The sequence below is a fragment of the Panthera onca genome, chromosome E3, assembly GCF_046562875.1.
Source record: "Panthera onca isolate mPanOnc1 chromosome E3, mPanOnc1 haplotype 2, whole genome shotgun sequence".
Taxonomy (NCBI): domain Eukaryota; kingdom Metazoa; phylum Chordata; class Mammalia; order Carnivora; family Felidae; genus Panthera; species Panthera onca.
The window spans coordinates 19251018-19278357 of NC_138354.1; the positions used below are offsets into that span (position 1 = coordinate 19251018).

Genomic DNA, 27340 nt, shown 5'->3' on the forward strand with positions numbered 1-27340 from the left:
ATAAGGACTTACCTCATGGTGTATAAGCATTTTTGCTTGCCTATCTCTTCCACAAGTCTGTGGAGCCCCTTCAGGGCAGAAGCCGCGTTTGTATTCACTTGGATTCTTTTCTACTTTCCACAACGGCACATAATTTGGGCTCAAGAAGGGTCTCTTGAACGGATGAATCAAGCATCCTAATTCTCTTCTTTGGGATGCCCCACTCAAGAGACCACTGCATCGTCCTTGGGCCTGTGATACACAAACCATCCTCCGAAACAGACTCACGCACCCATTGTCCACAAACTGCATCATGAGAACTCAACTTCTTCTAGCCATTACGAATTCTCCCACATGTCCATCCCACAGAACCTCACTGTGGGGGTGACTCACGAGGTCCTCATTGTCGGGAAGAGAATACTTCCTCGCAGGACACCACTCAGAACTCTATGCATCCGTAACAGACACAACGGGCGAGCCACTCACACACAGAATATCACTCCTGGCTGCGGCGGGGGGGGGGGGGGGGGGGGGGGGGGGGGGGGGGACCGGGGGGAGGTAACTTCTCTGCTTTCTCGCTTTCCTCTTGACCCAAATACCCCCCAAATCCCAATCCTGATGCCTACGCCACTAACACACAATTACAATTCTAGGCTCTCTCTTGCCTCCCTTTTTCCTCCCTAGTCCTTCAAAACTCTTGACGTGGAAAAAATACAAACTTATCGAGGGACTCAACAGCAGTAAAGCCAAAGCTTCCCCAGGAAACTGTTTTGACTTTGGGAGCAGAAATTGCCACACCCCTAACACCTCTGTAACAGCTGCTGCTTCCACTGGCATCTAGCAAGAAAGATTTTTTTTTTTTTTTTAATTTTTTTTTTTCAACGTTTTTTATTTATTTTTGGGACAGAGAGAGACAGAGCATGAACGGGGGAGGGGCAGAGAGAGAGGGAGACACAGAATCGGAAACAGGCTCCAGGCTCCGAACCATCAGCCCAGAGCCCGACGCGGGGCTCGAACTCACAGACCGCGAGATCGTGACCTGGCTGAAGTCGGACGCTTAACCGACTGCGCCACCCAGGCGCCCCAGCAAGAAAGATTTTCAAACAGAGTCAAAGGTCAGGGCCATTATGACAATCCTAGCACGAATCACTATTTACTCTATCCAGCTTTCATTTTCCCATTCTTGGGCTCACACCACCGGAGCGAGCTGGTGAGATCTAGATGTGTGCTAGATTGACAAATGTTTCTGGAGAATCGACCATATGACAGGAGCCACAGCAGAGCTGGCCGATGAAACAGAAAGATGGCAAGGACTCTCAAGGCGTTCAGTCTAATGGAGAATACTAACAAGTAAACAGGAGTTGCATTATAGAAAAACAGGTGCTATGCGGACGTATGTAAGTGGCCAGGAGAGGGACTCCCAATCCACGTTGGAGCATCACAGAAGGTCTTTTAGGGCAGTGACCTTTACCTGGACACCTAAAGAATGAGTAGGAGGCAGGTCTAGGGCAGGTGAGGTGAAAGGAGCTTTGGAGAATTCCAGGTAGAGGCTAACAGGGAAGAAGGCTTGGCGGCCTCTGGCAACCGAAAGGAGGCACATATGGCTGTAATTCGGCAGCGTGAAGGGAGAACCTGCTACAGAGGAAGCCGGAGCCAAAGAGACCCTGAGTGGCTTGATAGCTTGAAAAGTCTCAGAACTTTGTGCAAAAGAGCAAACACCCCTTTCCTCATGAGATGTACAAACTGGCCAGAACGACAATGTGACACATGTGTCTTGAGAGTCACTAAATACTGATTTCACAATGCATGTTACTGAGAATCCTGGGGGGGGGGGGGGGGGGGGGGGAGAAAACTCCTAAGGAGTGATCTTGTAACTCATTCACAGATGCCTGCTTGAAGCTTTGGGCCCCATGACTATTCCGTCTGCCTTCCCCTTGGCACTCCCTATTCCTATCATTTTCCTACAAATGACAGAAAGGTAGGCACTGCTAGGCTGTAGGGATAGGGATCCACTCTGGAAACAGGATAAGTGCACACGGAGATAATAGGGTGGGGGTAGCAACGAAATTGAATAAAACTAAGCAAAACCTTGGGGGGGGGGGGGAACGAAAGTGTAAAAGGCAAATATAGAAAGCTCAAGGGGAAGTAAAAGTATTTTCAGACACACACAGAAAAGAAGTGTCCCCACGTGCTCCGGCTAAACCAAACGCCCGCTTTTACTCAACTGTTGAAAACAAAGAAGAAGAAAAAGCGATGAAAAAGTCACACTTTCATACCCCTTCTCGGAATAAGCAGTCAACGGGGACAGGACAGCTCACTGCCCTGAAAGACCTTGAAAGATTTACCCCAGAGAACACAGCACACGATAATCAACCTCCAGAGGCTCTCAAAACCACTACAAACTCCGGTCTCTTCTGTCATTTCATCGTCGATCGTTTCCTGTCAAGCATTAAAGCGATACCAGACAAACCTGGAGAAGGATTTGCTCCCCAATCCAAAGTGAGAAAAGCTGTTTTGAAAGCCCCCCCTCTTTTTGTTTTTCCATTTGCCCAAGGCCTTTCCACAATTCATTCCTCCCGGTTCCAAATGTCTACAGGTCAAGAACGTGAGCAGTCCGGTCCATTAGGGGCCACGGTTTGGAGACGGCACACCCTCCAAAGTGCCTCCAAGGGAGTCCTGAGTCTCCCTAAGCGGCTCTCTTGGGCTCTGATCGCCCCTTACTTATTGACTGCCATCAGGCACTTGGAGGTGGACGGCCGGTCGGCAGCGGCCAGGCGACCCGGAAAGGCTGAGAATGCCGCCCCCCAGAGCACCATGCCCGCCGGGCCTCAGGTACACCAGTTAGGCGAGTTTTCGCCCAAGGCAAAGCCCCGGGAGAGGGGGGCAGGCCCGGGGAAAGCATGGGTCCAGACCCCAGAGGACGATGCTCAGCGGGGCCGGGACAATGGGCGGTGGGGACCCGAGCGGGGGGGGGGGCGTCCCGGGAGGCCGGCCCGCCCCGCTGTTCCTGGGGGCTCGGGCGGCGGCCCCGAGATGGCCGCCTGGCCGCTGCGTGGCGCAGCCCTCGTCCCTGGCCCGCAGCGGACCCGGCGCGGAGCGGGCGGCCGGGCGGCCGGGCCGGAGCGCGGGGCCCCGCGGGGCAGCGGGCCCGCCCCGGCCCGGGCCACGACCCCGACCCCCGGTCCCCGGCCCGCGCGCTCCCGGCGGGCCCGGCACGGCTGACTCACCTGCCCACGGTCTGGTTGGCGAGCTGCTTCATGCGGTTCAAGAGCAGCGGCAGCGGCGGCCCGCGGGGCTCGGGCCTGGCGCGGCTACATCGATTCCGGGCCGAGGCGGCGGCGGCGGCTGAGCGGCGGCTGCGGCTGCTATTGTGGCTGCGGCTGCTACTGTGGCTGCGGCGGCGGTTGGGCCGACTGCGGCTGCTACTGCGTCGGCTGCGGCTGCTACTGCGGCTGCGGCGACTGAGCGGCGGCGGCGGCGGCCAAGGCGGCTGTGGCCGCTGCTGCTCCCGGGCCGGCGCCACGCCCTCGCCGCGTCACTTCCAGCGGCGCCGCCCAACGGGGGCCGCGCGGGGCCGGGCTGGCAGACGAGCGCCAGGCTCGCCGCTTGGCCCCCGCCCCCCAACCCGGGCCGCTCCGAGGAGCGCGCGGAGCCCCGCGTCCCGACGCCTCCTAGGATCCCGACTCCCGCCCGGGTAGGCCGCGCACCGTTGGGAGGGGGCGGCGGTTCGGGATCTCGCGGTTCCTGAGTTTTAGCTCCGCACTGGGCTCTGTGCTGACGGCTCGGAGCCTGGAGCCTGCTTCGGATTCTGGGTCCCCCTCTCTCTCCGCCCCAACCCTGCTTGTGCTCTCTCTCTGTCTTTCAAAAATGAATAAACATAAAAAAAAATTTAGGGGCGCCTGGGTGGCTTCCTGGGTTGAGTGTCCAACTTGGGCTCAGGTCATGATCTCGCAGTTTGTGAGTTTGAGCCCTGCGTCGGGCTCTGTGCACACAGCTGGAAGCCTGGAGCCTGCTTCCCATCCTGTGTCTCCCTCTCTCTCTCTCTGCCCCTTCCCCGCCCATGCTCTGTCTCTGTCTCTCAAAAATAAATAAATTTTAATAAAAAAATTTTTTTAATTAAAAAAAACAGTGGCTTCTTTTTTTTTTTTGCAATAATTTTTTGATGTTTATTTTTCTTGTTTGAGAGTGAAAATGGGGGAGGAGCAGAGAGAGAGAGAGGGAGAAAGAGGACCTGAAGCAGGTTCTGCGCTGACACAGGCGGGGCTTGAACTCCAGAGCTGAGAGGTCACGAGCCACAAGATCACAAGGCACAAGATCACAACCCGAGCCAAAGTCAGATGCTTACACTGACCGAGCCCAAGGCACCCCAAAACACTGGTCACTTCTTACCAGGGTAGACATTGGTGGGTTTGGAGGCTCTGGCCAAAGGAAGACATAGACGTACATTTGTCTATATGGGAGGAGAGTATTCTCCAACCGCTTTGTTTGGGTGGAGGCCCACTCCATGTGGTCTGATTTACAAGTAACAGCATAAATCGGCTGAAGTAAAATTAACAACAAGGAATATGTTGCCTCCAGAACCCCCAAAATACGGAAAGATTTGAGACTTGTATGTCCTCAACAAACGTGTCCAACAAATGTCCTCACGGTAGGATGTCATACCTGTGCTCTCGGAGAAAGATGGGTAAGTTAAGATCCTGCCTGCAAAGATGACATGTGATAGCAGAAGGGTTCGGGTGGCCTGTGCATAACAGGGTAAAACATGTCCCCTTCAAGCTCAAGGGAAAGGTGGCTGAGAGGACATTGAAATGGGCGCTGAACAGAACCTATCAGCCAAATCTATAAGAAAGAGCAAAATATGTACCGTCTTTAAATTTGTTGGGATCCCAGGTGTTTTAAGGGTAGCAGGGTTTATACGGATAGAAATATAACTGAAAACACTGGCTACTTATGGAGCACCTGGCTGGCTCGGTCGGTCGAGCGTCCCACTTCGGCTCGGGTCACAATCTCGCGATCCGTGAGTTCGAGCCCCGCGAAGGACCCTGTGCTGACGGCTCAGAGCCTGGAGCCTGTTTCAGATTCTGTGTCTCCCTCTCTCTGACCCTCCCCTGTTCATGTTCAGTCTCTCTCTTTCTCAAAAATCAATAAACGTAAAAAAAAAAAAAAAAAAAAAAAAGGAAATTAAAAAAAAATGAAATAAAATCTGAAAACGTCTGAATTCCAAAACTCATCTGGCCCCTAGGGTTTGGAAAAAGGACCGTGGGCCTGCTGTACTTTTCACATCCATGTTTAAGAAAATAGACACACACGGCAGGTAGGAGCGTAATAATATTTGTACGTGGATTTATACTTGGATTGATTACGAGGGCATCTGCCTACATTGGAGACACAGAAACAGAATGATAAAGGCCAGACATCGCCAGTCCGACAAGACTGCGTGGTGTGCATACTGACTCTGGGACCCTATACCATAAACCCATGTCCAATCTCAGGGGCAGGGGCCTGCTGTGGACACACTGGGAACCACGACCACAGACATCATTTCCTCTTAGAATAACATGCTGCCTTCACGTGTAAAACCAATGCCATAAGGCCACACATGACCACATCTGTTTAGGGTTCATTTTGGTTCAGTGAACCATGGGCTTTCTTCACGCACCTATAAACAACCCTGTTTGATTTCACAGGAGGTAAAGTGGATGACCAGGCCACGGAAGCTCGGATTCAGAAGTCGTGGGGAGAAAACATTCCTTTCCTCCTCTGCTCTATGCAGAGGCTGGATGGGATCCACTCAGACCGGAGCGAACCAAGCACAGCCACCTCCCGTGGAAAAGGCGGAGGAAGTCGGGGTGTGGAATAGGTGAGGGGTGGAGAATGTTACCGCTGATAGAGAGAGGACACGGTGTGCGGTTTGCGACGCCGAATACAGAAAGGGCCGTCTCGCGGAAGAGAGACGCAGGCATCGTGGCACCAGAGGACTCCCCTGGGACTCACGGGCAGAGATGCCTTTGACTCACGTTGCCCCTAACGCAATGGGCTACCTCTCGAGGCAGAGACTCCGCTGCTCCTGGAGAAGGTCGTTGAGAGATCCATGAGCAGGGAGGGGTCCGCAAGGAATGTACCACAGCAGGACAAGCCAGATAGGGACCCGGGCACACTGGACGGTCGATGCCCCACCCGGACGGGACAGCACCTACGCAGCTGCAGCTACGACGACGTGTACCTGCGCGAGGGCGCGATGCCAGGCTTCGCTAGGTCTTGCAAGATTGGAGAAGCAGCAGGAAGTCCAGGTTTCCACGTGAAAACTCCCAAGTGTTCAATATGGGCCGGACCAATGATTATCAGAAATGCTTCCACACGTAAGAAACCGACCAAACGGAACGCACCTTCACCCTGCAGGCAAACATCACGGATCTTTGGTTTTCACGATTCACGTATCCAGAATCTCAAAGGACTCGACCAGGCTTTCCCAACCTCACCACTCTTGACATTTGGGACCAGATAGTTCTGTGCGGCGAGGCTGTCCTGGGCGGTGTAGGCTGGTCAGCAGCATCCCCGGCCTGTGTCACCAGATGCCAGGAGCACCCCACACCCGAGCCAAGTCACGACAAACACAAAAAAGTCTCCGGCCATTGCCAAATGTCCCCCAGGGGGCCATCCCTGGCGGGAGCCGCTGAACTAGAGCAACATCCAACTCTCAGCTTCCAGGATTTTGTGGAAGCGTCGTCACACAGAATTCTAACACGGGGTTTCTGAAAGAAAGAGTTGCCTGCGTGAAGTAAGGACTCCTATCTGCTTTGGAAGCAGAACCCTGGTTTCTGATGAACGGCAGCGCTCTTCTTAACTAGCCCGATGACCTCTTTGAGTCCTCGCTTCCTCATCATTAAACCAGGAGTAAATAACATCACCTCTGGGAGTTGCTGTGGAGAAGGCAGTGAGAGACTTGACTCAAAAGCATCTAGCCCAGCAAGTCAGCAAGCACCAAAGACATTTCATCCACACGAACCCTTCCCTGGCGGGCAGCCGGCCCAGTGTCTACAGTCGGAAACACACAGGGTCCGGAGTCACACCCCGGCCCCAAGTCCTGCCTCGGCCACTCGCTGGCCGGGCAGACAACGGCAGGTCATTTTTCTTCTCTCTAAACCAGAAATGATAACAAGCACCAGTAGGTGAGACCAGGCCAGGTGGTTCGGTACAGCGCTTGGTAAACCAAACCAGGAGACAAGTAGTGATGATTACTACTCTCGGATCTCTGAAACGTTTCTGTAAAGGAAAGGACAAGCTCGTCGACACATCCAAGAACTCAGAAGGTAGTCATAGGAGGGTGGGGTGCAGGAGGAAAAAGAGAAAAATCACCACAGGAATCTCCACCTCCCCAACCTGTTACACAAGCAACTGCCCGCTGGTGACCCACAGACCAACTCTGGCCACAGATGTATTTTGTTTAGTCCCGCTCAGGGTCCTGGTGGTTGTTTTCAATTGGCATTAAATGCCACCTAATCTTCATGAAAATCCAGACTTGAGGCCTTTCTCAACAACTCCAAAGGTCGGGCCCGACAGCGGGCCCAGATTCTCACGCGGCCCTTTGGTAAGACAGGCACTGTCGGGTCCCCCACGGCCCTCACCTGGTCTAAGTCGCTCTTGTTTTCTTCTTCTTAGCCTGGCCCCCTGAGGCTTGGAGTTTGCAACCCTGACTTACCTAAAGGCTACTACTATCCAGGAGAACATTCAGGCCTCCAGGGAGAGCTTCCATCTTGGCAGAAACCGACACCCAAAGAGACACTCCCTCCCAGAGCCTCACCCGCGTAGTCAAGTCTGCTATCAGGCCCCCAGATTGCTGTCCTCCTGGACTCATCGACCTCACAACCAAACGCTCAGGTTCCTCACCTCGGTGCACCCCTTCCTCCACACCCTCCACGCCAACGACCATCCACAGCTACTGGATTCTCTGCGCCACGGATTTCCAAAAAGCTCTTTCTTTCCTTTTAGCAGGACTAGAAAAGACCACACTTCCTGCCTCCTGCTGGGAAGAACACCCCGGTTATCTTGTGGGGGAGGGGGCTCAGCACTCTCCCATTCTAGGCCCCTGAGGCTTGGGTGGGGCTGACTCCATTTCCATGTCCAGGCAAAGGCCACTGACCCCATCAGATACCTTCAGAGTCAATCCTGGGGCTCTGGCCACAGTGAAAGGTATTCTTTGTCCCTCTGGGACTTGAACTGAAGACGTTGGAAGTCGGGGGGTGGAGGGGTGGGGTGGGGGGGCGATTCCTGCTTATAGACACAGCTTACCTAAAGAGTGGAACCCCTGGATCCAGCCCTGGCTGCAACTATATTGCTTTTGGACTCTTTTCCTCACATAGGAGCCAATCAAATTCGCAGCTTGGCTTATAACAATTCCAGTTGGTTTGGTTTTGTGTGTTTTTTTCTTTTTTCGTCATTGAGACAGAGAGCGGGGAAGGGGCAGAGACAGAGAAGATCCCAAGCAGGCTCCGCACCATTGGCACAGAGCTTGATCCCAGGAACTGTGAGATCATGACCTGAGCTGAAATCAAGAGCCGGATACTCAGCCAACTGAGCCACCCAGTCGCCCCTCGAGGTGGGTTCACTGACAATCAAAAGAGACCTACCTACGGGGCACCTGGGTGGCTCACTGGGTCAAGTGTCAGACTTCGGCTCCGGTCACGATCTCTCGGTTCGTGGGTTTGAGGCCCGCGTCAGGCTCTGTGCTGACAGCTCGGAGCCAGGAGCCTGCTTCGGATTCTGTGTTTCCCTCTCTCTCTGCCTCTCCCCCGCTCATGTTCTCTCTACCCTTTTCTCTCAAAAGTAAATATTTAAAAAAATTGTTTTTCTCTCATTAAAAAAAAATAGGGATGCACTCAATACAACAGAAGTTTAAAAGAAGTGTTGAAAGATAGAGGGGAAAGGCTCTGGTCATATTTTCTCCTGTTTTTTTTTTTTTGTTTTGTTGTGTTACCTCTCTCCTTCCAGTAAGACTAGAGTTTCACTTAGTGTGTCAGCCATCCCTCTATAAGGACTTACCTCATGGTGTATAAGCATTTTTGCTTGCCTATCTCTTCCACAAGTCTGTGGAGCCCCTTCAGGGCAGAAGCCGGATTTGTATTCACTTGGATTCTTTTCTACTTTCCACAACGGCACATAATTTGGGCTCAAGAAGGGTCTCTTGAACGGATGAATCAAGCATCCTAATTCTCTTCTTTGGGATACCCCACTCAAGAGACCACTGCATCGTCCTTGCGCCTGTGATACACAAACCATCCTCCGAAACAGACTCATGCACCCACTGTCCACAAACTGCATCATGAGAACTCAACTTCTTTCAGCCATTACGAATTCTCCCACATGTCCATCCCACAGAACCTCACTGTGGGGTGACTCACGAGGTCCTCATTGTCGGGAAGAGAATACTTCCTCGCAGGACACCACTCAGAACTCTATGCATCCGTAACAGACACAACGGGCGAGCCACTCACACACAGAATATCACTCCTGGCTGCGGCGGGGGGGGGGGGGGGGGGGGGAGACGGGACGGGGGGAGGTAACTTCTCTGCTTTCTAGCTTTCCTCTTGACCCAAATACCCCCCAAATCCCAATCCTGATGCCTACGCCAATAACACACAATTACAATTCTAGGCTCTCTCTTGCCTCCATTTTTCCTCCCTAGTCCTTCGTAATTCTTGACGTGGAAAAAATACAAACTTATCCAGGGAATCAACAGGAGTAAAGCCAAAGTTTCCCCAGGAAACAGTTTTGGCTTTGGGAGCAGAAATTGCCACACCCCTAACACCTCTGTAACAGCTGCTGCTTCCACTGGCATCTAGCAAGAAAGATTTTCAAACAGAGTCAAAGGTCAGGGCCAGAATTACAATGCTAGCACGAATCACCATTTACTCTATCCAGCTTTCATTTTCCCATTCTTGGGCTCACACCACCGGAGCGATCTGGTAAGATCTAGATGTGTGCTAGATTGACAAATGTTTCTGGAGAATCGACCATATGACAGGAGCCACAGCAGAGCTGGCCAATGGAACAGAAAGATGGCAAGGACTCTCAAGGCGTTCAGTCTAATGGAGAATACTAACAAGTAAACAGGCGTTGCATTATAGAAAAACAGGTGCTATGCGGACGTATGTAAGTGGCCAGGAGAGGGACTCCCAATCCACGTTGGAGCATCACAGAAGGTCTTTTAGAGGCAGTGACCTTTGCCTGGACACCTAAAGAATGAGTAGGAGGCAGGTCTAGGGCAGGTGAGGTGAAAGGAGCTTTGGAGACTTCCAGGTAGAGGCTAACAGGGAAGAAGGTTCAGCGGCCTCTGGCAACCGAAAGGAGGCACATATGGCTGTAATTCGGCAGCGTGAAGGGAGAACCTGCTACAGAGGAAGCCGGAGCCAAAGAGACCCTGAATGGCTTGATAGCTTGAAAAGTCTCAGAACTTTGTGCAAAAGAGCAAACACCCCTTTCCTCATGAGATGTACAAACTGGCCAGAACGACAATGTGACACATGTGTCTTGAGAGTCACTAAATACTGATTTCACAATGCATGTTACTGAGAATCCTGGGGGGGGGGGGGGAGAAAACTCCTAAGGAGTGATCTTGTAACTCATTCACAGATGCCTGCTTGAAGCTTTGGGCCCCACGACTATTCCGTCTGCCTTCCCCTTGGCACTCCCTATTCCTATCATTTTCCTACAAATGACAGAAAGGTAGGCACTGCTAGGCTGTAGGGACAGGGATCCACTCTGGAAACAGGATAAGTGCACACGAAGATAATAGGGTGGGGGTAGCAACGAAATTGAACAAAACTAAGCAAAACCTTGGGGGGGGGGGGGAACGAAAGTGTAAAAGGCAAATATAGAAAGCTCAAGGGGAAGTAAAAGTATTTTCAGACACACACAGAAAAGAAGTGTCCCCACGTGCTCTGGACAAACCAAACGCCCCCTTTTACTCAACTCTTGAAAACAAAGAAGAAAAAGGATGAAAAAGTCACACTTTCATACCCCTTCTCGGAATAAACAGTCAGCGGGGACAGGACAGCTCACTGCCCTGAAAGACCTTGAAAGATTTACCCCAGTTAACACAGCACACGATAATCAACCTCCAGAGGCTCTCAAAACCACTACAAACTCCGGTCTCTTCTGTCATTTCATCGTCGATCGTTTCCTGTCAAGCATTAAAGCGATACCAGACAAACCTGGAGAAGGATTTGCTCCCCAATCCAAAGTGAGAAAAGCTGTTTTGAAAGCCCCCCCTCTTTTTGTTTTTCCATTTGCCCAAGGCGTTTCCACAATTATTTCCTCCCGGTTCCAAATGTCTACAGGTCAAGAACTTGAGCAGTCCGGTCCACAGGGGCCACGGTTGGGAGACGGCACACCCTCCAAAGTGCCTCCAAGGGAGTCCTGAGTCTCCCTAAGCGGCTCCGATGGGCTCTGATCGCCCCTTACTTATTGACTGCCATCAGCCACTTGGAGGTGGACGTTCCGGCCGGGCGACCCGGAAAGGCTGAGAATGCCGCCCCCCAGAGCACCGCGCCCGCCCGGCCTCGGGCACACCAGTTAGGCGAGTTTTCGCCCAAGGCAAAGCCCCGGGAGAGGGGGGGAGGCCAGGGGAAAGCTTGGGTCCAGACCCCAGAGGACGATGCTCAGCGGGGCCGGGACAATGGGCGGCGGGGACCCGCGCGGGGGGCGTCCCGGGAGGCCGGCCCACCCCGCTGTTCCCGGGGGCTCGGGCGGCGGCCCTGAGCTGGGCGACAGGCCGCTGCGTGGCGCAGCCCTCCTCCCTGGCCCGCAGCGGACCCGGCGCGGAGCGGGCGGGCGGCCGGGCCGGAGCGCGGGGCCCCGCGGGGCAGCCGGCCCGCCCCGGCCCGGGCCACGACCCCGACCCCCCGGTCCCCCGCCCGCGCGCTCCCGGCCGGCCCGGCACGGCTCACTCACCTGCCTACGGTCTGGTTGGCCAGCTGTTTCCTGCGGTTTAACTGCCTCTTCACGGAGGCGGCGCCAGCTGCGGCCCGCGGGTCTCTGGCTGTGCAGCTCGGGGCACGGCCTGAGGGGACTACATCGCTTCCGGGCCGAGGCGGCAGCAGCGGCGGCGATGGCGGCTGCTCCGAGGCCGGAGCCCCGCCCTCTCCGCCCGGTCACTTCCAGTGGCGCCACCCGCCGGGGGGCCGCGGTCCAACTGCTTCTTCATGGCGGCGGCAGCGGCGGCCCGCGGGGCTCCGGCCGGGGAGGTCGGGGGACGGCCTGGCGCCGATACATCGCCTGCCGGCGGCGACAGCGTTGGCGGCGGCGGCGGCGGCTCCTCCTCTTCTTCCTCCGCCTCCTCCTCCGCCTCCTCCTCCGCCTGCTCCTCCGCCTGCTCCTCCGACTCCTCCTCCTCCTTCTCCCAGGCCTGAGCAAGTATGCCACAGGGGTCTACATACTTGGGGGTGTAGTGAGGGCAGTATCGTGAGCAGAGACATGTATCACACACCTGGAAGCACGAGGCTCGAGTGTACTTTATTCACTCGTTCCACAGAAATTATTGAGCGTATCCGTTGTGCCAAAGCCTTCTTTTTTGAATGGTTGGTGGGTATTCAGTTATTGGGAACACATGATGAATAGGACTGACGTGGCGTCTGAGGGCAGCACCATCCACCTCGTGGGAAAAGTCAGGAAGCAAATAATTCCCTGTGAAATCCATAATTACGGTTTTGTGTTGAGTGCTGAGAAATACAGCATGCCATTCGAGTTTGTCATTGAGGCAATAATGTTGAAGCTGAGATCACAAGGCTGAATGCAAAACGGGGATATAGGAGGGTGTTGGGGCAGAGCAGGGGAGTGCGAACTGTGAAAGGAATGGATAGAATGCCCTTGAAGCTGGGGCCACTAGGGAATGGAGGTGGGGAATGCCAAGGTTTTGGGTTAAGGCTCGCACTTTTTGTAGGTTCTTGGGAGACTAAGCATAGTGGTTTAAAACATGGACCTTGGGGCCGGGCTCTGTCAAGCTGATCCTAGCTCTGCCACTAAACCATTCTGCATCAAGTTTTTTGATCGGGCTCTGCTGCTGATGCTGCGTCTCTCTCTCTTTCTGCCCCTCTCCTGCTCATGCTGTGTCTCTTTCTCTCAAAAAATAAATAAATGTTAAAAAAAAATTAAGAAAGAAAGAAAGGAAGAAACCACAGATGCTCACGTCCTACTCTAGACTCACGGAATCAGAATCTGCTGGGATAGGTCCTGGGCTATAAAGACTGGGCGTGTTTGCCATCTGGGTGCATTTCATTGAAGCTTCTTTTGCACTGGCCTTTCCCTCATCTGAAAAAAACATGCAAAAAGATTGTGAGAATCCGTAAGTTAGTGTTTTAAGACATGTTGTAGGTCTCTCTCCTTCAAGTTCTGTGATATCTTCACCGTAATGTGTTAAACCCTTCAATCTTGTCAAAAGATCACGTTATTAAATAGGGATTCCTTGCATGAACCGTGGGCTGTCTGTCGTCTGAGTTTTGAAGTGGGGGGATAACAATGGTAACCCACCTTCGGGATGTAAGGATTCAATGAGATCACAGACACGTGGCAGTTAGCACAGGATCTGGCACAGCGTGAAGCCTTCAATAAATTGTTACTACTGGTTTTGATTTGCCTCCATTCCGAACACTGTTTGGTTGAAGTTACTGAATATGTCATACCTGTGGATCAGGCTGGTTCCCCCCGCCTTAGGTTAAGGCCATAAAAGCCCTAATTTAACACAGGAGCCAGTTAGCTTCCCAGGACTCGTGCGGTTCTGTTACTTCTCTTGCAGGTTGTTCCCTCCTTCCTTTCAGAGCCCTCCCGGGGATAGTAGTGACGTGAACGGTGTCAGACGGCTGTCGGCAGGATTAAATGTGGCGCGCTCCCCACAGTGCCTGGCACACGGCAGGTGTCGAAGACTGGTGGTTATTATCAGCACTGTCCCAGTCGTCATCGTCAGTGCCGTGACCATCAGCATGGGCCTGTGCTCTCAGTCCTGCGGTCCTACAGTGAGAACTCTTCTGAGCGGACATTCTGGGCTTATGCTTAAAAATTCCGTGGGATTCCGCAGGTATTTTCCCAGCACTTACTGTGATCGCTAACTCTCGCCACTACCCATCTCCCCTCTCCTTGTCTTCTCCGTCCTGTGCTGCCCGCCCAAGGCAGTTCCCTCTGTTGTTTACCCCTGACCCCCTCTCCCCAGACCCTCCCTGTGTCCCGGGAAATTCCCAGGAGTGAAAGAAGAAGCCAAGCCCTCTGGCTCATCTCAGAAGGGGATCCCACCAGGAGGCCCCTGACACCTGCAGACCAGGCCCAGCCCCTTCCGTGTTCTCTGTGCGTGTCCTTGGCGGCGGTCAGTCCAGCTGCGGCGTAGGCAGGCGTAGTGTTGAACGTTTGTCTCCCCCCGCGAGAAGAAAGGTGTGGGGAATGACCGTGTCTGCCTTAGCCACGTGCCTGCTAGACCCATTTCTCAGGCGGCCAAGTGACGAGGAACTGAATGCCGACGCTCAGGGTTGCACTTCCCGATGAGGTCTCCACATTCTGCTGTTCTGTTTCACTGGATTTGAGGGGTCTGTCTGTTTTAGAAACCAGGCCAGGGGCTGTAAGACTGAAATCCTGTTGTAAAAATTACAGAAGTCAATCTGATTTCCACTGAATCCAAAAATGTCCCCCTTGAGGTGCAGGTGGGTCACAGGATCACCTCCCTGGAGAGGCGGCATTTTCCCAAGGGCCTAGGCCTTTCCAGCACACGGATTGCATCTTTGAAGCCGTGCCCAGAGAGCAGGGCTTGAGATCGTGATCTGAATATTTGAAGGTGGGGGCTGGTGCTTTCCATCCTCAGAGAAGATGTGTCACTTTAGAATTAGAATATTCTGGTGAGGATAAATTAGCTGCCCAACTTGCCCATCACGAAGGTCCCGTAAATCGTGGATTTTCTGCAACCCTCCTCATGTTTTCAAAAAAGCAACAAACTAAATTTTGGAAAATATCTATGAAAAACAATGGTTTCAAATCTAGAATACTAATTTTTTTAATGATTATGTTTTTAAGATTTTTTAATTTTTTAAACATTACTATTATTGATGTTTTGTTTATTTATTTTTGAGGGGGGAGGTGGAGGAGCAGAGAGAGGGTGAGAGAGGCTCCATGCCATCTACGTGGAGCCCAGTGTGGGGCTCGGTCCCACAAACCATGAGATCGTGACCTGAGCCAAAATCAAGAGCCAAGCGCTTAACCAACGGAGCCACTCACGTGCCCCTAAGATTTTTTTTTAATTGTTTTTGTTATTTTTGTAATGCTTATTTATTTTGAGAGAGAGCGCGTGCGAGCGAGCGTGTGCACGCGGGGTTGAGGAGGGTGGCAGAGAGAGAGGGGGAAGGAAAGAATCCCAAGCAGGCTCCACTCTGTCAGTGCAGAGCCTGATGTGGAGCTTGATCTCACAAAATGTGAGATCATGAGCTGAGCTGATACCAAGAGTCGGATGCTTAACTGACTGAGCCACCCAGATTCCCCCCCCCACCCCCAAGATTTTGTTTTTAAGTAGTCTCTACACCCAACGTGGAACTCAAACTCACAACCCTGAGATCAAGCATCACATACTCTTTGAGCCAGCCAGGTGCCCCTTAATGGTTAATTTGTTAAAGGGCAAAAGTGAGTACTTCTCCCCAACTCATTAGTCTAATTTGAATATACTGTATATATAAGTTTTTGTCTCCATTTTTTTTTGTTGTTGTAATGGCTGAACAGTATTCCACAATATGGTTTTAGTTTATGTGACTGTTCTTCTGTTCATTATTTGGGTAGCTATGATTTTCCTATTAAAGCGGGGCTGCGATAAACATCTTTGCATGTGCGTTTCAGTTTTCCAGTGAGATGGATTTCAGGGGAGAAGCCTTTGCAAAGTGGTCCTCGAAAGAGGTTGTGTCCGTTTCTGTTCTCATGGTAAAAGAGATGCTAAACACAGAATATTCTCAGTCTCTTAAATTGTTTGTCAGCTGGCAGGTGGATAATACCTCTTAAAATTTTTTATTTTATTTAAAAAACTTTTATTATACTCACTAGTAAGACTGAGTATTTTTATTAAAAAAATTTTTATGTTTATTTTTGAGAGAGAGAGAGAGAGAGCAAGCGGGGAAGGGGCAGAGAGAGGGAGAGAGAGGATCCGAAGCAGGCCCTGTGCTATTAGCACAGAGCCTGACGCGGGGCTCGAACTCACAAACTGTGAGATCATGACCTGAGCCGAAGCCAGACGTTCAACCGCCTGAGGCACCCTGGCGTCCTGAGACTGAGCATTTTTAGTTCTTCACTATCTCTGATATTTTTTTACATGACGCCTTTCTCCTTATCATTTTCCTAACTGGGTTTTTGGTTTTTTGTTTCATTTATGTTTTTATTGGTCTGTAAGAACTTGTCATATGTATGGTAGTAGTCCTTTGCCTACATATGTGTTCCATTATTTTCTCTCAAACTGTTGCTTGTCTTTAAGTTTAGCTTGTACCATACATTTCATGATGCAGAAATTCTGAATCTTTATGGTGCCAACTCTGACAGTCTAACTTTATGGCTTGGGACTTTTGGGTAACGTTTTATGAGACCATTTTCAATCACTGCCTTTTCTTTTAGCACTTCTACGGTTTTGGCTTCTATTGCTTAGAGCATTCATCTATCTTTATAATTTTGTATGTTATAAGTTAGCAGTTTTTGTTCCTACACTGTCCGTTGATGGTCTGTATCCTCCATTGATTTGAAATATCACTTCCATACTAAATTCTTACGTATACTTTAGCGCAGCAATGCGTAGATCATTCTTGACTTCCAGTCGGAATTGCTTTTTTCATTTCGATGCCTAAACTTTTTGACTTGCGAAGTGTTAGTCGTGACTTGCCAAGAGCTCCTCTAGCTTGGGGTAAAACAGGGTTGTATCAGGGACTAGCACAATCTCCTTAGTTCATTTGAGCAGCTGTACTCCAGGAAGAAAGAAAAGAAAGCGATACTAACCAAAGCATGTGTTTGAGTCTGTGAAAGCAATAGGTTTTCAGGGAGTCCCACCCTGTAGACTTCTACATACTTCTCATTGGCCAGAATTGGGCAGGTGACCTCACCCCTAGCTGCAAGAAAGTGTGGGAGGGGAGAATTTCTCAGGGGGCAGATTGATACCTCAAACAAAATGGGGGTAAGGAGGAAGGGGTAAGTGGATATTGAATGGGGAATATCCCCCATCGGAGGGTCGGCTATATCGCTCATCTTTCTTGTTCTTCAGAATTTCCCCAGGTATTCTTAAGAGACAGAGGGAGAGGGGAAGGAAGAAAATGGAGGTGGGAGAGCAGGGGTGAGAGGGTCATGATTTATAAAATAAAATGCTCAGGTCTTTAGTGTTCAGTTTCATGAGTCTTAACAAGTGTATATGGTTGACTCTTGAACAACATGGGTTCGAACTGCACTTATATGTGGCTTCTTCGATAAATGCAGTACAGTACTCTAAACGTATTTTCTTTATGATTTTCTTAATATTTTCTTTTTTTTTAGTGCTTATTGATTTTTGAGAGAGAGAGAGAGAGAGAGAGAGCGAGAGAGTGCGCGTGCACGAGGAAGGGAGAGGCAGATGAGGGAGAAAGAGGATCCAAAGTGGGTTCCGCACTGACCGCAGAATGCCCAATGCAGGGCTCGTATCCATGAACTATGAGATCGTGACCTGAGCTAAAGTCAGACACTTAACCAACTGAGCCACCCAGGTGCCCCTCTTCATATTTTCTTTAGCCTACTTTATTGAAAGAATACAATATATAATAAATCTAACGTACAAAATACATGTTAATCAACTGTTAAGACTTCTGGTCAACAGTAGTCAATTTGTAGTTACGTTTTTGGGGAATCGAAAGTTATACTCAAAGTTTTGATTGCACAGGAGGTTGACACCCCAACCCCTGTGTTGTTCAAGAGTCAACGTACACGGTATATCTGTGTACCACCACCCAAAACAAGATATAAAATCTATCTGAAACTCTAGAAACTTCCCTTGTTATATGTTTCTAATTAGTCTCCTTACCCTCACCAGTCATTTTCTGGTTTCGAAATCTGTGGTAGATTAGATCTCCCTGTTTTCGAATGTCATAGAAATGGGGTCATACAGTATGTATTATTTTGTCTTCTTTCACTCAACTGTGTTCCTTGAGATTCATCCATGTTGTTTGCGTTATCAAAGATAAAGCCAGGGGCGCCTGGGTGGCTTGGTCACTTGACCATCTGTCTCTTGATTCCGGCTCAGGGCATGATCTCACGGTTTGTGGGATTGAGCTCCATGTCTGGCTCTGCATTGACAGTGCAGAGCCTGCTTAGGATTCTCTCTCTCTCTCTCTCTCTCTCTCTCTCTCTCTCTCTCTCCCCCCCCACCCCCTGCTCCTTCTCTGTGTGTGCATCCATGCACACACACAGTCTCTCAAAATAAATAAACATTAAAAAAATTTTTTTAAAGATAAAGCTAGATACTAGTTCACGTGGTGAGGACAGAGTTTAATCAGTAATTAACTATTCCAATAAGGAAAAGAGTCCAGAGTGAATGAAACTCAACTTCAGTTTGTACAGAGGAGATTTTAAAGAGAGAATGAGGGAGGAAAGTTGGGGGTGAATGAAATCAGAAGTAAAAAATTACAAAAGCCAGGAAAGGTATTGGTTCATGTGAAACCACCTGGATTTGCTCACTGGGAGACAGGGACCTGATCTTTCAGTGTTGGCTAGAAGAAACAATGGATGCTTTTGGCAGCCTTGAGTTTTCTCGGGCAGGCACTAAGGGGTACGGGAATCATCCTAGGGGTGGAGCCTTGAGCTGTTAAAGTCTACATTAGTGTTTGTTCGAGTCTCTATACAGTAAGTCAAGGTTGAAGCCTGGTCGAGAAGAGGGCTTGAGGAACCTGGCTACAGTTTGGTCAAGGAAAGAGTCTTTGTCAGTGTAGTTTGTTCCTATACATGTATGAATACACCATGATTTGTTCGTGTGTTCTCCAATGATAGGACGTTTGAGTTGTATCGAAGTTTTTGGTCATTGTGAATAGGCTACAAGGGACATTCTCATACAGGTCTTCAATTTCTCTCAAATAAATGTCTAGGAATAGAATTGCTTAGTCACAGGGTGGGTATATATTTAACTGCTAGACTAATTTCCAAAGTGGTTTATTGCTTTACACTTCCCACCAGCAATATATTGAAACTCCAGTTGCTCAACATCCTTGTTAACATTCTGTATTGTCAGTGAGGGTGAAAGAGCATCTCAGTATGGTTTTAAATTCCATTTCCCTGGTGACTAGTGATCTTAGGTATCTTTTTGTGTGTTTAGTGGACATTCCTACATCTTTCGTGAACTGTCTGTTCAAGTCTTTTGCCCATTTTTGTTGTTAATGGTTTTTGGTTTTGACTCATTGGAGTTTATTATATATTCTGGATAGGAATTCTTTGTCAGATAGATATATTGTACATATACATACATGGGTAGGAAAATTAAAATTGAAAATATTGACAATAGCATCCAAAAACCTAAAGTGGGTAGGAATAAATATAATGAAAGACGCAAAACAACTTTACACAGAAAACCGTAAAACACTGTTGAGAGGAATTCAAGAAGACTGAAATAAATGGGAGATACGCTTTGTTCATGCATTGGAAGATTTGATGTTTTGAGATGCCTGTTCTCCCTGACTTGATCCGTGGAATCAGTGCAATCACCGTCAAAATCCTAGCCATCTTTTTTTTTTTAGAAGAAATTAACAGATTGTTTCGAAAATGTATATGGAAACGTGAAGGGTCTTGAATAGCCAAAAAAGTCTTCAAACGAAGAGCAGAGTTGAAGCACTTAAACTGCTTAATACTGCTTAATTTGAAGACTTGCAGTAAAGCCACAGCAATCAAAGTCTTTGGCATAGAGATAGATCAGTGACACAGAATAAAGAGTCCAAGAAATAGACCAAACACAAGGACTGTTGGTTGATCTTCACCTAGATTGTCAAGCCAATTCAGTGGGCGAAAGGGACGTCTTTTTAATGAATAATTCTGGGTAAAGTGGAAATTCAAGTGGAAACAAAATGGACCGTAGCCCCTACCTCGTTCTGTACACGTGAATTTGGGATGGATCATAAACTAAAATATAGCAGCTAGAACCATAAATCTTTTAGATGAAACCATGAGAGCATATGTTGACAACCTTGAGGTAGGCAAATGTTTTGGATACAGAACAAAAAAAAAGCACTAATTACAAAGGAAAAATGGATGCACTGAGAAAATGAACAGGCAAGACAGACTGGGAGAAAATATTCAGACTACATGTGCTTAAATGTTTTATTTTTTCCAAAAGAACTTTAGCATTATTCAGGCCCATGACATCCTGTTACTATATTCTGTATTAACTGGGTTTTTTGTTTGCTTAAGTCAGATAGGAGACATTGTACCATAGGAACTTTCTGATTGACTTCTCCTGCTTAACTCACCCTCTTGTGAATGTTGGTTCCTTTTTCATAAATGCCTTGCCCACTAGTCAATGAGTACTTACAGTGGAGGCAGTAGATTTTAGGACATATTAACCCTTGTAAAGTAATTGGGTGTTAGCTGAAGCCAAAAGGCAATACCAGTAGCCTCTGTTGGGAAGAAATGATAGCGTGTGAGTTCATTGAGGCTCAGTTTTGTTTTTTGTTGTTGTTGTTTTTTTTAGGTGATTCAACACTTAAGGCCTTGCGGATCTACTTAAGAAAGCAACAGAGCTCACAAGAAAGGAAACAAACTGGAAGTCTGTTTAGGTACAAAGTCTGTTGCCCTTAAGACTTTGCTTCCTGCCTTCCATGTATAACCAAGAATAAAACTACCAAGAAATAGAAACAAAAAAAAAATGAGACTAAAAAAAAGAACAATAAAATTAATAATAAGAGGTAGAGCAGTATCTTAGGCTAGTATGCAGTAGGTAGTTCAAATTTCAAACTTAAAAATTGATTCTAAGAGTATCGGATTGATTTTTGCAATTGCATTTAAGTACATTGTATGTATGTGTATGTGTGCATACGTTACATATATATGTTTAATGTACATATATATGTGTGTGTGTGTGTACATATATACACACACACGACCATGTAAACACACACATATACACACAGACACAGATATCATTTAAGCAAGTGAAGTGTCGGGGGAGGGATCCAAATCCAGGTGGGTAAATAGGTGGAAAAGCAATAGAATGAAATTTTCTTTTTTTTTTTTTTAATTGTTTTAATGTTTATTTATTTTTGAGACAAAGACAGACCATAAACAGGGGAGGGTCAGAGAGAGAAGGAGGCACAGAATCTGAAACAGGCTCCAGGCTCTGAGCTGTCAGTACAGAGCCCGACGTGGGGCTCGAACTCACGGACCGTGAGATCATGACCTGAGCCGAAGTCGGCCACTTAACCGACTGAGCCACCCAGGCACCCCTAGAATGAAATTTTCTACAGGGTTCCGCAGCTTGAGGGACCGACCTTCACCTCAGTGTGTAAAGCAGTGCCTTCCACGGGGGGTCATTATGAGGGTTGTAGGCGTTCCGTTCCTATCGGTCAAGCATTTGGAATGATGCCTGGCATTGTAGTCAGCTCTCAGGAGGGTTGATAGAAGTAAAATGAACCTGGCCTTGATCCTCACTGGCTGGGAGAGCGCGGAGGGCCCCTGCCCTTTCCTTCAGGTGAAGAAATCCCTGGCGGTGAGCATGTCACCCCTTTCCTGTTGCAGGTGGTACTCATGCCTATAGGGCAGAGTCAGCAAATGCTCTCGAGTGAGTAGGCGGTCGGCCCAGATCAGTGTTTCCCACGGAAGGAATGTGAAATGACTTTAGGTGGCACACAGATGTTTGAAATTTTAATAGGTAGGTATTTATTATAGCGTGTGTTAGAAGAAAATCCCAGGTAGCACGTCAGATCCGAGTACTAAAAAAAAGCGAGTTGATTTAGAGAAATGTTACACTGAACAGGTGGTATGTGAATGTCATGAAAATTTCAAAAGCAAGAGGGATTGACCGAAGACTGCGAAATAGGTCTTCCCAAATCTGAGATTTTTGATTCTTTGGGTTTTAAACAAAGTCAGGATACACAAAGAGAGGGGATATTTTCTGGGTTTGGGCAACAGAGGACTGTGGTGGGGGCAGACAGACAGCAGCGCTAGGTGCACAGCGTCAGTGTAGAGGCGACCACTGTTCACCTTTTGGTGCCTACTCTGGGAAGTCTTGATATGTGTACTGTACATGTATGTATATTCACGTGTACGTGAATGTACGCATTCATCTAACAGAATTGGGAACATTCTGTACGTAGAATTTTGTAGCTTGCTTTGTTTACCTGATACCGTAACCCCAGGTTCAGTGTTCTTACCGAAACCTTTTTGTGTTCATTCTTGACTATTTCCTTAGGGTAAAATCCTAGAAGTGGGATTGTTTGGGCATCGCGTAAATATTACTCTTCAGCTTTGAGTACCAGCAGCCGAAGTGCCTCGTGGCATGGCAGTGACAGTTTACAGTTCTGGCGGCTCAGGTGCCCTCTTTCTCATCCTCACCAAAGCCAGGTTCTATTAAACGCTTTTGTTGCTGATTTGATAGCAGATTTACTGCTTGCTGTTTCTGCTTTCATTTTGCATTTTTTGGTTTCTTTATTTTGTATATTCAGTGATCACTTGGCTCTTTGGTGAACTGCCCATTTTTGGCCTTTCTTCGGGGATATTAGGATTTTTTTCCTTACTGATTCGTAAGTTCTTTATGTTTTCAGGATGTTACTATGTGATGTCACAGGTACTTTTCATCGCTTAATATTTGCCTTTTACTTTGCTTGTGATATCTAAGCTCACTGTTGCTCATGTGGCGAAGGCAACACTGTATTTGATCCATGCTGTGACACACGTTCTTACGTCTTTGCCATCAGCTGTGACTTATTCTCGATGTGTCCCGCAGTCACTGCCAAGTCGCGTTAGAGTTGTCATTACCTGTGCGAGTGGATGTGGTCATTGTTGCTTGCGGCAGGGCCGGATGACTACACCGTCAGCTCTTGGGTGCTTCTGCCCACGTGCCTTTTAAGGGCCATTTGCAGAAGGAGCACAAATCCTGATGCTGTTGGAGAACCATCCATGGATACCTCCTGATGAGATCAAGAAAGGCTCAGTAACAAAACCTGCACCTGGACGGTCGGCAGCGTGGAAGGAAATCTTGGAGAGGATGATGGTGATCTCTTGGGGATGCAGCCTTGCCAATGCCCTTGGCAGCCCGAAGGTCAATATTGTGTGGAAACTCACAGATACCCCAGAAGGGAAGACTTAACCCTCTTACTGCATTCATCCATTTCCTTTTAATCCGTTTAAATAAGCACAAAAGGGCTTTTGCAGGAGCGTCTGGCGGCTCAGTCAACAGAGCATGCAACTCTGGATGTGGTTGTGAGCTCAGGCCCCACGTTGCACACAGAGCCTACTTGAAAACTAATTAAACAAACAAACGGGCTTTTTCCAACAAGCACATAATTAAAATTGTAAGCAATAAGAAAAACATTAACTAACTGGCAGTGTTTCTTCTTTCTTTTTTCAGTCTTATAATTGATAATGTCTTAGATGAAATATGGCATATAGTTCATGGAGAAAAAGTTTAAAACATAGAGATAAATTAAAACACACACACACACACACACACAGACACACACACCAGAAATCGCCAGTTCCCTAGTACTTGTCTGTAGATACGCACATACGCACATACACGTGTTCACGGGCACATTGGCTACATCGGTTTTTGGCCTAACATTTTTCCCTTCACGGTGTCTTGAACGTCTTGGCATGGCTGATCCTTCTAGTTCATATCTGAGATGACCGGTTAGTGGTTCCTTGTGTGGATCCACCATGTTCAGCTGGGCTCCCAGGGGTGACAGAATTCTAAGCTCTGAAACGGGTTGCCCATCTCCCTTTGGAACTCCCCATCAGCAGTGCCCGCTAGTTCTTTGACCCGTACTCTTCTTAGCAGTGCTCTGTAAATCTTCTCATGTTAGCCACTCTGAAGGGCAGATCAGTGACATCCTTTTCCTCCCAGAACCCACTGGCAGTCTTCTAGATCTGGAGACCAGAAGGAGACGCATGTTGGAGACATTAGAAAGTGGGAGTCGTAAGGACTCGTGACCGGATACGTCTGTGTTCTGTCCCCACCTGTTACGTTTGTGCACCTCGCCGTGGTTTGGGGCCGCTGCACGTGGCTGCAGAGGTCTCTCCCTGGCTCCCACCACCCGCCTCTCTAGTTTCTCCTGTTTCCCCGCTGTTCTCCAGCCTCCCTACCGACTTTCTGTTCCTGGAACATTCCAAGGCGGTTCCTGTCCAGAGCATTTCCGTCTGCTCTTCCTCCTGTCTAGAACGCCTTTTGCACAGCTCTCTCCAGTTCTGTAAGCACCCAACTCAGCCCATTCCCTTTTCAGAGAGGCTTTCCCTCTCACATTCTCTAACATAGGTCCGTCCGTCCTCCATGCTGTTGTCCTTCATCTGTCACAAGCCCTTCCTTATCTTTGTGGCTGGTTCACTACTGTGTCCCCAATGGCTGGCACTTAGCGGACACTCACCAAAGATGGCTTGATGGAATCAATAGTATTAACTTGACCGAGGATACGGTTGAGAGGAGGGGAAACGGCTCCTTGTCATCCAGAGGAGGGCGGTAGTAAGTCCAACGCAGAGCTTGTGGAGGGGGGCAACTCGATCAGCTTTTCAGCAGGTAGGGCTGCTGGGCATTGGAGTGAGTGCCTTCTTTGTGGTGCGTAGTCAGGCAGTGGCTTGGTGTTGTTGAAGGATTCTGGCATCGGATGTCAGGGTTGACCAGGTCAGTTCCTCCAACCCTTACGTCCATGTTTGATGTTCGCATCACTCGTCTGTGGTTCTTGGACTGCAGACACGGCCTTTACCACTAGATGGCACCAGGTGATTCCTTTCAGGCCGGTGCTCCTCAAATCCGCCAACGGTGAGAACACCCTCTTCTCTCTTTTTTTACTTATGGAAGTATAGTTGACATACAATGTTACATTAATTTCAGGCGTGCAACATAGTGATTTGACAAATCTACATATTACTCAGCACTCACCACGGTTAGGTGTCGTCACATCTGTCACCGTACTGTTTTAACAGTATTATTGACTGGATTCCCTATATTCCACTTTTCATCTTTGTGCGTTACTTATATGACTGGAAGTTTGTACCTCTTAAGCCCTCTTTGCCTATTTTGTCCATCCCCCCGCCCCCTCTGGCAACCACCACCTTGTTCTCTGTGTTTAAGAGTCTATTTTGTGTGTTCGGAGAACAGACTTTTCATTGCATTTTACCCCAAACACCCACTTCAACCAAAGCTTCACAAAACCGTCTTAACTCTTACAGTGTGGAATGCATACTGATATTGTCTATTTCACTCTATTCGACTGCATTTTCACAGATGGAGACTTGCAAACTACTACACTGATTTTATTATACGGATGGGTCACAATTCATCGTTTGAAAAGCACCGTTTTAGACAGCTGAGCCTGTTCACCCTTGTAAAACTTGGAAAGTCGGGGCCCGTAGCAAATCGTGTCCCTTAATGAGTACTTTGTGCATTTCCGTGCTGACTTGCTGCCTCGAGAAGCCAAAAGTATGTGCTTCCTTGTGTGTGTGTGTGTGTGTGTGTGTGTGTGTGTGTGTGTGCGCGCGCGCGGATGTGTGAACGTGGACATGAGAGAGACTGGGGGGGATAGGTTTGTACAGGATTAGCACTGACCACAGTCAAGGCAGCGGTAAGCCTTGTCAGTGGACGTAAAGAGAAGATCTCATATCTGCCTCTGGGAGCTCAGACTCTAGCTGGGTAACAGTCACGCACCCCTTCCCCCTCTTAGCTTGGTCATCAAGAAACACGGAAATGAGCTCCTACACTCAGGATATCACTTAGGATGCTTCAGGGTGTAGCAGGTAACAGAAGCCTGACTCCGTTCGGTTTAAGCGATAAAGGCATTTAGAAACTCTCAAAATGTCTGTTGAGAGGTAGAGCGGGGTGCAGGCCCACAGTGGCTCGGCCTTAAGGATCCAGGTTTCTTCCATTACATGTCCTTGTCCGAAGGCTGGTTCCACTCATGGTTGCCAGAAGACCTTAAGTGGTCATTGGGGTTTCAGATCCCTGGCTTAGAACACTAGAACTTTGATTCCCTGTCGTGTGGCCTGGGGAGAGGTTAGGTTACTGTAGCATTTTCCAGGTTGTAGTGCATGCCAGAGAGTATAAACTACAGTGGCATTTTCTAGGTTGTAGCTGTTCTGTTTATTTGTTCCTGGTTTTTCCTTTTACTCCTTAAGGGACGTGAAATGACAGAGCTGGGGGAAATGCTTAGGGAGTCATTATCGAGTTTTACAAAACAATTCTAGATCTTTCCTGTGGACCCAGAACTTCTGGTTGAGTAGGGTTGTCTGAATAGTTCTGGCCAGTGAGTTTGCCGAGTGAATAAACGGTTGCACGTCTTCTGGGTGAGGTATGAGGTGAGGTGATATGCTCTCCAGGGTCCTGGGAAAGGAATTAGCACTCAGAATAAAGAGAGGTGACACATGGCCGCCGTGGGAAGGGTGAGAGGAGTGTAAGTGAGCACTGGGCGGATGGCTGAGTCTGTTTACATTTGTAACGGAGTGATAAATGGGAGTGTGTTGGCCTTGTGAAGTAGATGGTTTTCCTCCTTGACCTGGTTCCTGAGAACCTGAATCTACTGACGTCTTCTCACCTGCCTCCTTTTTATCCCTTCCAGGTTTGCAGTAAACATTGGCTACTCGCATGACCCTTACACCCAGCATTTTGTAAGACTGTCTAAGGAGAGGAAGGCCCCCGAAATTAACCGAGGCAAGTGACCCCCTCCCTTCTCACTATTCCCTCATCAGCTGAGAGGCCTGGGGTTTTAGGGATTCATTCGTTTTGTTTTTTTTTTTAAACAATACAAATTTATTATCTTACAGTTCTGAAGGTCAGAAGTCAAATATGGGTCTTACTAGGCTAACATCAAAGTGTCATCAGGGCCGTTTCTTTTGGAGACCATAGGGGAGAGTCTATTTCCTTTTCTTGTCTACCTTCTGGAAACCACCTACATTCCATGGAAGATGGCCCCTTCTCCATTTCAAAGTCGGCAGTAGAACATAAGGATTCATTCTTAACATGAGAGTTGCAGTGTTCCTTCTCTCTGGTAGTATATGAAAAGTGCTTATTTCCCAACATCCTCACCAACACAGTGTATTATGAAACTTTTCATCTGTTTTAATCTGATCCATGAAAAATGGTATCTTACAGTAATTTTATTTTAGATTCCTCTTATTTTTGGGTGAAGTTGAAGATCATTAGGATTATTTTTTTAAT

General features: G+C 48.7%; 2 protein-coding genes across 16 annotated transcripts in view; one reads left to right on the plus strand and one right to left on the minus strand.

The window, feature by feature from the left end:
- Positions 1-27340, minus strand: part of LOC132675739 (uncharacterized) — a 114046-nt gene that overhangs the window by 65166 nt on the left and 21540 nt on the right. For 4 of the 10 annotated variants that reach the window (XR_014136342.1, XR_014136343.1, XR_014136344.1 and 1 more), the window contains exon 1: positions 3207-9305. The exons of 2 other annotated variants lie outside the window; for them this stretch is intronic. Coding sequence is in view for 1 of the 8 variants with exons in the window: in XM_078439767.2 (XP_078295893.1) it covers positions 3207-3238 (32 nt within the window). In the remaining 7 variants the exon portion in view is untranslated. Of the gene's footprint in view, positions 1-3206; positions 9306-11928; positions 11981-12266; positions 12285-27340 lie in introns of those variants that run through there. 4 more of the 10 variants (XR_013552794.2, XR_013552800.2, XM_078439767.2 and 1 more) reach the window with 3 other exon arrangements.
- LOC144614740 (uncharacterized) lies at positions 11652-27014 on the plus strand. 6 transcript variants are annotated; one of them, XM_081791712.1, is made up of 5 exons: positions 11652-12390; positions 13769-14047; positions 15838-15918; positions 20672-20756; positions 21715-24781. In XM_081791712.1, exons 1-4 carry the CDS (start codon positions 11654-11656, stop codon positions 20673-20675), a joined length of 1101 nt encoding a protein of 366 aa, XP_081647838.1. In that variant the 5' UTR covers positions 11652-11653; the 3' UTR covers positions 20676-20756; positions 21715-24781. The 6 variants fall into 6 exon arrangements, with proteins under 6 accessions (XP_081647838.1, XP_081647836.1, XP_081647840.1 ...); XM_081791710.1 differs by lacking the exons at positions 15838-15918; positions 20672-20756; positions 21715-24781 and adding exons at positions 25415-25609; positions 26742-27014; XM_081791714.1 differs by lacking the exon at positions 15838-15918.

What these genes read in the sequence shown, in the direction of transcription:
- LOC144614740 (XM_081791710.1), top strand. Translation starts at nt 11,654, where the DNA reads ATGGGCGGCGGGGACCCGCGCGGGGGGCGTCCCGGGAGGCCGGCCCAC. An exon ending in CTTCTCCCAGGCCTGAGCAA is followed by an intron (nt 12,391 to 13,768) that starts GTATGCCACAGG and finishes CTTCTCTTGCAG; the next exon opens with GTTGTTCCCTCCTTCCTTTC. An exon ending in AATTCCGTGGGATTCCGCAG is followed by an intron (nt 14,048 to 25,414) that starts GTATTTTCCCAG and finishes GCATTTTCACAG; the next exon opens with ATGGAGACTTGCAAACTACT.